This window comes from Danio aesculapii, chromosome 2, assembly GCF_903798145.1.
Source record: "Danio aesculapii chromosome 2, fDanAes4.1, whole genome shotgun sequence".
Lineage (NCBI taxonomy): Eukaryota > Metazoa > Chordata > Actinopteri > Cypriniformes > Danionidae > Danio > Danio aesculapii.
The window spans coordinates 37,378,878-37,390,704 of NC_079436.1; the positions used below are offsets into that span (position 1 = coordinate 37,378,878).

Genomic DNA, 11,827 nt, shown 5'->3' on the forward strand with positions numbered 1-11,827 from the left:
ACATGTATGAAAGAATTTAGGCTTATCTGTAAAATATAATTATGACGAAAGAAGTTGTGGTAGGTTAATTGGGATGTGTGTGGTAGGTTATTAAAGGTGTTTTCTGTGACTACTTGTTTAGCCTGCATTAATGCATTCAGTGTGAGCTGCACGATTAATCATTAAAAGATCGGGATCTTGACACCTACGCAACCTAAATTATAAATGATGATGATTGGCATATGTTTATTAATCCTTTGAATCACTGTTTTCAAATCCGTGTTTGAAAAATGCAAAAATCAAGAAAGAGATTGAGTTTTAGTCTTTTGAGAAGTTTACAAACAGTCAAATAACACAGACAGTACTGGGATTATAGTTTATGAATTTAGATGAAACCACTGATGCTTATAGTAAAGATTAAAATCACCATCATATGCATTTAACTTGATACTAAAAATGAAAGTTATAGGCAACAATTACAATAGTAACTAATAGGTGGCAACAATCCAGTCATCAAAATATGCCACTGAATAATTACTCTAAATGACACATCTAGCAATGAAACTAAGTTTTATGAATGAATAACTGAATCATTTATTGGGACTAAAATAAATATGGGTTGTACACATTATGATTATGATTTATGCATTTAGCGCCATCAGCAACAGTAGTAGTAAATAAATTTTTCACAGTACTAAATATTTTACGATGTATTTTTATTCAGCTAATGAATTCTTCATTTTATTTTTAATAAAATTACAGCTTCTAAGTTTTGTTTGTTAAAACCAAAAGTCTTTTGCAGTACTGTTTTGTAATAAACGAAAATTAAATTTCCTCCCCTTTTTGTCTGATCTGTAAAATAGTCTGATTGGTGAGTAAAAAAACAATGTGATGCGAACCGTAAGATCCGTTACACCCACTAATAGTAGGAAAAACAAATACTATTTAATACTATCCATAGTAGAAAAATGAATACTATGGAAGTCAATGGTTACAGGATTCCAAGATTTTTCAAAATAAACTTATTTTGTGTTCAGCAGAAAAAAGAAACCCAAACAAGGTTGTGACAAGTGAAGGGTGAGTAAATGATGAAAGGACATTTAGTTTTCGGTGAATAGTCCCTCTAATGCTTTATTTTGTCACACAGTTTGTGTCTGTAGATTTCAAATCACAATACATATTTTAAAAAGCCGTTTTCTTAAAATTTGATTTTTCTCTTAAACATACGCATTAATCTCCACCTTAGCAGCTCTTAAACTAAACTTCACAGCTTCATTCATAATTACATTCTGAAGATTTCATTGAGGAATATGATCATGCATTATCTGCCTGATTATATAAAACATTTTATTCCACACATTTGTCTGTTTGAGTATTTTTCAGAATTTTGAAATAAGAGATCAGTGCATATTTAATAAAATAATGACTCTTTTACACATTCAAACATAGTATTTAAAAACAAATTCAATTCATTTCAAATTCAGCAATTCTTAATGTAATTAATCAACTAACCAATATTTGCCTTTAACCATAATGCAGTATATTTTAGGCTATACTTGGATATACACTGGTCGCATAAAAGTGACACCATAACGCGTGTACCACCTCCTCCCCCTGCGAGAAAATACTGCAACAAAGGGTACAGGAAATAAATTTAGCGCACAGAATATTGGGCAGCCAATAGCAGAGAGCAGTGCGGAGTGTGTAGACTCAGGAGGATGATTTAAACATGCACCTGCACACCAGCTGCTGTAGTGTCCTCAAACTGGGTGAGAAGAACAATATCCCTGGGTGAGTTTCCACCACTCAACCTTGTAAGACTCAGTTCACACACTCCAATCAGAAGTTAAATGTGTAACAGTTGTTGCTCAAGAATTTGCATGACCAGCAGAAGTTTTGATCTACTTGAAAACATGTGAATAAACTACATGTAAAATAGCAATTGATAAAACAAATTGAGAATTACATTAGACTACAGAATATAGTAAGTAACGCATTTTTATAGCACATTTATCATGTATAGCCATACATCCAAAGCGCTTCACAATTCACAATCTGTCCAGACCACCACCAGTGTGCAGCATCCACTTGGATGATGTGATGGCAGCCAAAGAACAACGGTTTAGCTTCAGTGAGTAACTGGTCTTGGGCTGCAGGGTGATATGGCTTTGGACACATGTAGCATGCTGCACAATATATCGGTTTAGCATCAATATCGCAATGTGTACTTATGCAATAGTTATAATTCAAAGATATGCAATGTTAAGTCAGAATTATATTTGAGCAGGAGCTATTTAATGTATTAGTATTTAATCACTGTATTTATACAAAATGTATATGATTTTTGCCAAAAATAAATCTTAGTTAGAATTTTTTGTTTTGTTTCTAGTCCAAATATCTACTTTTTAAAGCAAAAGCAAGATTAATTCACTTACCACACTGGAAGATAATTTAGCTTGTTTTAAGGTAAAACACTTAATTTTGCCTTACTTCTTCCGATTTTTACTTGCTCTAAGAATTTTTTGATATTTGGCCAGGAAACGGGATAAAACAAAGTGAGAAAAGCATTTTTTTTTGCATTGTGGTGATTCAATTTCTGTACCTGAATACTGTTAGACTACCAAGAAATCATCAAACGGTGCTATTCAAACTATCTTGTGAAACTGTATTCATATAGCAATATTTATAGAAGAAAAACAGACACAAACTGATTGACTAATGGGGAGATGGATTGGGCAGTACAACTAGATTTGCAGACATTTGTCAGTACTAGGGCTTTTTGTTACATGGTATGAGAAAGTTTATTTCACGGTAATGATATGTTTTATGATATAATTTTCATAAAGGTGGTAATTATTCCAGAAAATGTACAAATGTCTTTATAATAAATAAGCTTGAATTTTGTAGAAAATTACTTGATGATATTTAAATATTTTGTATATTATTTTTAACCTAATTTTAACAAAACTGGAGTTTAGATGAACAACAAATTGAAATGTATGTCACATTTAACAACTTTATGCGAACAGACCTTATTATTACTCTAAACATTTCTGAAGTAAGATCTCAAAGACATAAAACATTTCCCAAGTAAGTAACAGGAAAATAAAACTTAAATATGAAAATAGAAATATCGAAACAATTTTTTCCTTCAAAAATACAAAACAAACAAATACAATTCAGGTATAAATATTGAAACATCACTTCTTGTTGAAAATATAAAGCAACTGACAACACTGCCATGGAGAATCTTTCTCAGTCTCACGCATTGCACGCCAGTTGGGCCACGTCCACTTATTAATATTGTGCGGTATTCTTTACGGTACAAATTTCATTCTGCGGTAATAATATATACGGTCATACCGCCCAGCGCTAGTCAATACATTTTTTACAGGAAAAAAAAATAATAAAATCTCACAATATCAGATTTTTTATCTGCATATATAGTAAACCAAAACAAAGCATTCTTGTTACTTTAAATAAAACACCTATCTGAATAACAACCAAAGGGATGGTATACTCTAAACTATCTAAATATTTAAATAAACAGCTACTTTCTTTTTTAAATAGTCCTTAATAGATTTTTATTTTATTAATAAAAAAACACAAAAAAATAAACAAATTAAAAACGTTGGTGTTAAGTAGGCCAGAACATTTTTTAAACAAAGAATATATAAATTGAAAACAAACATTGTCCTCTAATAAAAAAAGGCAGAAAATATTGCTTTGGCCATTTCTTGAGAAAGACTAAACACTCAGCTGACATATCTCAGACAATAGAAGCATTTAAATCTAAAATAATCCTGCTGTGTCAATTTTATAATAATACGAAAAGCCGAAGCAGTAACAGCTTCGTAATCGTCTCAAAGTATTAATGAGTATTAATGCATAAGCCCTGAACGCAAATAATGAATAAACATAGAGAAGACATGACACAATCAGACGTATTGCAACATTCCTTGTAAATTACTCACAATGACACAGCAAAATAAACTACACGCGTTACTAAATAACCTCCTTGTTGCGAGACAATGAAACCAGCTGAATATTGGTGACAGACAGAACAAATAACAGGCTCTTGTCTTTAGGGGGAGGTTATATTAATCGTCCAGCACTCAGAGCGAATCAGGTGATCATAAGTGGGATTATAACAAAACCTGACAATGTGTCCAATCAGGAAACAAAAGGAGACGTGAGATCTGAGAACGCATGGAGTGACATGGCTGCAGGGTGTGGCCTAAACATCTGAAATGATTTCTCACTGCTTCAGTGGTCCTGTCATGACAGCCGGGACTCGACAAGGTTGAAAGTAGCAATTACAAAATTACACACAACCTGTTTTTTGGATATTAGCAATGCAACCAGGCAGGTGATTAAGTCGATGGGTTTCGGTTGTAGTCTGCAGAGGCATGAATTATGCTGTCATCTGTGTTTGTAAAGAGACAAGACTGACAGAAGAATGTTAAGAGTGACGGCTGTACTTTTTGTTTGGGCAAATAAAAACTTCGAGACAAACGGATTGACTAATGGGGAGATGGATTGGACAGTACAACTAGACTTGCCGACATTTGTCAGTACAAAGGCTGGGCAGAATGTCCAAAATGTTGTTTACCGGTATGATAAAGTTTATTCACGGTAACATATATTTCATGACATAGTTTTTATAAAGGTGGTAGTTATTCCAGAAAATGTACAAACATCTTTATAATAAGTAAGCTTGAATTTTGAAGAAAAGGACGTGCTCTAGGGCTGTGTGATTTAGCCTGAAATAAAAATCTCGATTAACTGAACATTTTAACTCAATTATGATTAATGAACGATTATATTATTTATTTATTTGTTTTTTTGCCCTCATATAGTTCTCTGATAATTTTTGTACAGTAAATTTGCTCACACATTACAAGTGAGAGATTTTTGAATGAAGGACGCATTACTTGATTTTAAAATACACATGACTAGGGAAAGTAATTGAAAAAAGTTGACCTGGAAAAATTAGATCGATTATTAGTTCTGAATGTCGATTTCGATTGCCCAGCCTTAATATGATCTTATTTGATTAATTTGTACATTATTTTTAACCTCATCAATGAAGTAAACAAAATAGGAGTTTACATTAACAATAAACTGAAATGTAGGTTACATTTCACTGTTTTATGTGGACAGACCTTGTTATTATAAATTTCTCAAGTAACATCTCACAGATATAAAATACATCAATAGGAAAATAAAACTTAAATATGAAAATAGAAATATGGAAACAATTTTTTCCTAAAAAATACAAAATAAATAATTAAAAATCTTGTATAAATATTGAAACTGTGATCACTTCTTGTTGAAAATAAAAAGCAATTGACAACACTGCCTTGGAGAATCTTTCACACCCTCACCCATGCTGCACAGTTGGCCACGTCCACTTACTAATATTTTGTAGTATACTTTTATGGTACAAATTTCATTCTGCTGTAACGGTATATATTGTCATACTGCCCAGCCCTAGTTAGTAAATTTGCAAACTACATATTTATTTCAGCATTTATTTTACAGATAGAATATTTGTAAACAATATTTCTTTTTGATTGAATCTGATTGCATATTAATAGTGCATAAATATATTTTTTAAAAATTACATTTTATAAAATTATTAGTTAATATAATTTATATTACATTAAAAAAATATACACTACCGGTCAAAAGTTTTGGGTCAGTACGATTTTTAAATGTTTTAAAAAGCTTATCCTGCTCACCAAAGCTGCATTTATTTAATCAAAATACAGTACAAATGTCACAATTGTGAAATGTTATTGCACTAAAAAAAATAAGCGTTCAAATGTAGATTTTAATTTAATTTAATAATTTATGATTAAATTAAAGTGATTTTAAAGATGAATTTTCAGCTTCATTACTTCAGTCTTCAGAGTCACATGATCCTTCAGAAATCACTCTTCATTATTATTAATAATGGCAATAATAAATGGTTAATAGTAATGAAAGCAATAATGACTGGAGTGCTACTTTATTTTGAAACTACAAAAAGAAAGCAGTTTACAACAATTAAATTTAAAACAATTCAACTTTTTTTCATTTAATAAATTCTGTCTTGATGAACAGAATAATTATTTTAATCAAAATCAAATGTGCAAAAAGACCATGCTGAAAAAAACTGGAGTGTGAAATTAATTTAAATCTAGAAATAAAGCAAGTTTTTATTTATTGACACGGATTATAACCTGAATAGTTAAGATTCCTTTCTATATTTAAATCAGTATGAAACCTTTGAGGCCATATCACAACATTTCAACATTAAATGAAACATTTTAAACATAGAAAAAGTATAAACGAAACTGAATAGAAAATTAAAAGATCCTGAATCTCTAAAAACCGATAATCAAATAAGAAAACGTAATATTGAGCTGTTTTTAACAAAAGGTCAGATGTTCAGATTGAATCATTCTCAGATCAAGCTTAAGAACACGATCATCAGGTTTTACATGGGGATTTCACAGTTTCTCTACTGCAGTCAACACTTTAATCATTTTGATTTAGTTTCTCACTCAAACTGTTATGCTGAGATTTTCCTGTGGATGTAACTGTATTAAAATAGAATAAATACAACATTGTGTGCTCAGACGTTTCAACCCTGCTGCACGTAACACGGTGACTGAACTTTGCATTAATAAACGTTCCAAGATGAACTGAGCTCAGAGCAGATTTCCAGCCCTGACGAGGCTGAACTGAGGCCCCAAAATAGTTTCACTCTTCCCATACAGTGGTTCACTACAAGCCTGAGAGAGAAGGGGCCGACTTAGCAATTACACAACTTGTTTATGTTCGATCTGCTTTTAAAATCTTGCACAAACTGGTTTCATTATATTACTCAATCTTTTATTTTCAGTTTTGAAAAAAATAAAAGGTGGCATGCACCCTCAGGTGTTTACTTATCTACTAATAAAAACTATGCAGTGACACAAAGACGCAACACGCTCCAAATACAAGATTTCACATTACCTGGATATAAGCCAGGCATGTGTGTCCAAATTCAATGCCGATATGGAAAACATTGACGAGCAACATTTTAAGTAACAAAGAGGAATTATGTTTAGAATAATATATATATATTCTGAAACAGAGCTAGTATGTATTAAAAATTAAGACAGAAGAATTATTACAGACAGAGATGTTTGTTTATTAGTTTTTAAAGGTAAATGTAACGCTTAACCTAAAAACTAGCATGGTTTGTAGACATACTGCTCTAAGATACAGTAGCCTAACCGTCAGACACATGGAACAGAGTCTCAAAATGGAAACTGGCAGAACTTTGAATGCATAAATTTCATCCAAAACAAGTCTATATTTAGAAATCTGCAGAGCAACAAGATAAGAAAAATGTGCTTTGGGTTTAGTACAGCTCACAATTCAACAAATAAAGATTTATCCTCAATTCTCATCGTAATACCATGTGGCGTTGCGTATTTCATTTGTTGTATTCCAAAAGTAAAAAAGTTGCCAAAAATACTACAGTATTTTAAAACTTAAAAAAAAGAAAAGTTAACTAATTTGTTGGATGAACTGATAAGAACTGAACACAGCCAAGTGTGTCAAAAGCATGCTCATATTTATTTAGCTGTTGCAGGAAGTTTTCCAAAAGCACTTAAAACAAAACAAGTGGTACATAATTACGCAACTATTAAAATCACTACTATTTCATTAAAACAATTAGCAGCATGCACAAGGCATGTGTGTAGTAATGCATAGTATGTTGGGTGTTTACATAGAGCAATACACCAAAATAAAAGTTATTTATCTACATTAATCATTCAAATGAGAATAAAAATATTTACTTAAGAGCACAATCTAGTTAATCAAGCATAACGTATGAATTTATAACTTAACATCTATTCATAACAGGCTTACAACTAGACTATCTGACTGAAATAAGTGACTGATAAATAAAGACTTATTGATCAGATGTTCCGCATCGACTGCTCCAATGTTCACAGAACAATTCTAACTAGTGCACGAGTAAAGTGTGTAGACAAGCCTGGTGATATCTGCAATAGTTTTAATGAATTTTAAAGGACATTTGAGAGCTCAAAAAATAGTTTGTTGCCAAAGTAGTGCACTTTCCAAACTCATAAAGAACGGATTACAGACATCCTCTAATACTTTATGATTTCTTTGAACAATAAATAAAAAGACAGCACTAGAGGTCTCGACTGATCTGATTAGGGTTTAAAATCCTCTTGCAGCTCTTGTCAGCGCTACAAATGGCTGCATGAAACACGGGCCTGGCTGAACTTGAAAACCGTTCCCGAGCCCTACTAGCAGTTCGGGCTACAAATAGATCAATGCTGTACTTAAACGGTCGATAATCTGGTTTGGGGTCAATGCACACACTCCGGATAACCGACCGTGTCGTTTAAAGCCAGTTTGAAACGTTAATCGCGATCAAAAACGACCCAATATGGGATTTCTCCGTCCCCTTCACTGCAGTGCCCTCATGTCTGGGTCTGTTCTAGCAAATGTGTGACAGTGGTCAAAATCCAAGATCCCCTTTTCCCGTTGCAGGGTGCTTTGCGGATTACATTTCAACAGACGGACTCATGTAGTATCCATGTTAAAAGATAAAACAGCGGTTAAGTTACACTTACTTTCTCCATTTGTTTGTTGACAGTTGCAAACAGTGTAGACAGACGCAACCAAAACAATCAAAGTCCGCAGCCGCATTTTGACCCGCGGTGAAGCCAAAAATCGGTCCAAAATCCCCTCCGAACTCGTCTTCTTGTGGGTACCGATCAGTTTTAATAGTCCGGTGTTGTTTTATGAAGGATAAAAATTAAAAAGAAAAGAAAACTCTGCCACCCACCCCTCTGAAAAAAAATGGGCGGAGAGGAAAGTTCAACGTGTTCAATCCGCTCTGCTGTCGCGCGCACAGACTGATGCTGATATGAACACGCGCACGAGCGCTAAGCTAATGACAGCGCGTGGCCGCGACTTTCATTCACTGTATCCACACGAAAAAAGCGTAATTTAAAATTAGCAGCCGCATCATTTTGGGATCGCTTGAACGTATTTGTCTAGTACTTGCGCAGTTTGTTCCAGGCCTGGCGAAAAAAATGGGATAAAAAAGCTGGCGATGTGGAATGGCTGCGCACACAGAGCGCAGGCCGAAGTAATCAATAGAGTTTACAAGAGACTTTCTGTTGTTGTGTTCGATGAATTGTTTTATTCAGATATAAAAGTTATTTCGTTAAAATAACCCGTTTAGAAAATTACAAAATGCAGTTATGGCTATGTCGAAATGTTCAAGACTCTCAGGGTTCGCACTGGGCAGATCTCAGTTTGTATTTATTCCAGGTCTCTGCTGACTGCGAGCTTTCGCCGTTCACGGGTCACCGGACTGCACGCGGTGTATCCTCCGTACTGTTCCTCCTTTCACGGCGAGCCTTGTGAACAGCACAGGCTCTGAACGTGTATAAAACAAGACAAACGTTGAGATTTCCGCGACACTTCCAGCTCAAAAGCTCCACATGCAGTCTTTCCACGTCGCGTTGCTGGCGAGCAGTTGTGTTGCTCCACAGATCAATACAACACAGCGAGCCGTTTTAGCAGAGGACACTTTCTCGTCTTTAACACTCCCGCGGAAAAAATAGAAGAATAAGAATGGGAAAATGTTTTGTTCGTCCCCACGCTGGCTTTAGCAAGTGCAGCGACATATCCACTCTCTAAGGATCCCCTTTTCTGTCTTTGCGCCAGTAAACAAGAGCTGTGAAAAGCGACGCGGATACAAGCGAAACACGGACTGGAGCGCCGGAGCGAGAGCGTGCACACAGATCTACTACACGTCTGACTGCTCTGCGTAAAATACTTGCCCTTTTGTGGGAATTGTGATGTGGAGTTTTTAGTTGATAATATTGTGATGTTGACCAAATACTTTTGAAGGTTTTTATTGTTAAGGAGTGAGCCACTTTTATTTATTTATTTATTTATTATTTTAGTCTTTATTTTTTGTAAGTTCTTTGCTCTGTATTTTTTATTTATATTTGTAATTTAAGGTTTGTTGTTGTGATAATTATTGTTCTATTTGGACTATTTGGAATTTTATTAAGATTTTCTCACTATTGATTGCTTGGTATTCTGTATGTTCTTTAAAGCATAATAAAAATATAACTATTTAAAAGTTGTGTGTATGGCTTAGAATGAGAATGAAGAAAATGTATTGACCTAAATAATAATGGCTTTCAATGGCTACTGGTACTTTGAGATTAAAAAAACAGGTGCAGGCAAGGCAAAATGAATATCCATGGCTCCCCTTGATTCATTCATACAGAGCAAAACAGTCAGTCTGTGCAATTTCCCACAAACTGAACATTTGCAAATCTTAATTCCCTTAATCCACATCCTCAGTAAATGTCTTAATGCATTCACAACAGTCTGGAGAGAGAGAGAGAGATTTATGGGGAAACTCGCACATGAGCTGATGCTGTTTGCAGATTTTTATATATATTCAATTCAATTCATCTATAGCGCTTTTACAATGTAGATTGTGTCAAAGCAGCCTAACATAGAAGTTCTAGTAAACTGAAACTTTGTCACTCCAATATATAGGTTGCAGCATTCAGAATCATAATACATATAGGAACCATTTTCATGAACAATACAGCATGCATGCTGTCACTTTGTAGTAAAGAGTGTTAGCTCATGTGTTAGTTTGTGCCTGTGCATATATTATATGACAGGACTCTACACAGTGATTTGAACACACTCAGGAACTTTCACCAAGGCTGAGGAACAAAAGTTAATATTTCTTTAAACAATGTTAAGTTTCTTGCATAGGCTGTTCGTTTTGCTTCTCAATAATAATAACAATAATAATTTATTACTCAGATACTGCTGGTTGCTAACAATTATGAAACAATAAGAACCATGATTTCAGATAATTTTATCTTCTATATGTCACCAACATTTTGAATGTCCCGAGGGTGAGTACATTAACAGCAAATGTTCATTTTTGGAGGGAGAGAGGGTGAACTATTGCTTTATCTGCCTTGTTTACCATAATACATGTATATAGTATAGAACAGGGGTAGAGAACCTATGGCTCGAGAGCCACATGTGGCTCTTTGACCAAAAATATGTGGCTCTCCAGTTGTCTCCCTTTAATAAAAAATTTAAACTGTCACTAAAAATCAGTTTCCTACTGAAAATACAATTAAAATTACCTTTTTATTTTATATATATAATTTTTTTTTTACAGCAAAATGAATAAGAATAAAAAGGACATTTCAACCAATACGCATGTGCAGCGCTGTGGATTAACTTGAATCAGACACCAATAAAGGCTATGCAACTTACATTTCTATGGTAACCTTGTGCACGTAAATTCAAACAACATTCATCAGTGTTGATGGTGAAAAGAAAAAAATTCTATAAGTTATCCTTTCTTAATACATGGACTTGCTCGTCATGTGATGCTTATATATCCCCAATGGCTCTTTAAAAAAATGCATTTGCCAAAAAAATGCAAAGAAATGGCTCTTTGCTGAAAAAAGGTTCCCGACCCCTGGCGTAGAAGATAATAGATATACACCAAAAAAAATTTTTTTTGTTTGCTCAAACTTCTTATTTGAACTGAGCTGAAACAACATAATTCTTGAGGGTTTTTTTAGGACATCTTAATTGTTTTATGTTTAATCCACATAAATTTGTAAAAACTAATAAGTTAACTTAATTCCTTCATGGCATGTTCTCCATAAATGCGAGAGTGTATGGGTGTTTCCCAGTACTGGGTTGCGGCTGGAAGGGTATTCTCTGCATGAAACATATGCCAGGATAGTTGGTGGTTTATTCC

The 11,827-nt window shown here is 33.8% G+C and overlaps 1 protein-coding gene across 1 annotated transcript in view; it reads right to left on the bottom strand.

The window, feature by feature from the left end:
* Positions 1 to 9,741, bottom strand: part of insra (insulin receptor a) — a 95,634-nt gene extending 85,893 nt beyond the window's left edge. Inside the window, exon 1 of the mRNA XM_056478596.1 lies at positions 8,628 to 9,741. Coding sequence (XP_056334571.1) covers positions 8,628 to 8,703 — 76 coding nt within the window. The 5' untranslated portion in view covers positions 8,704 to 9,741. The remainder of the gene's footprint in view (positions 1 to 8,627) is intronic.
* Positions 9,742 to 11,827: the final 2,086 nt, after the last annotated feature.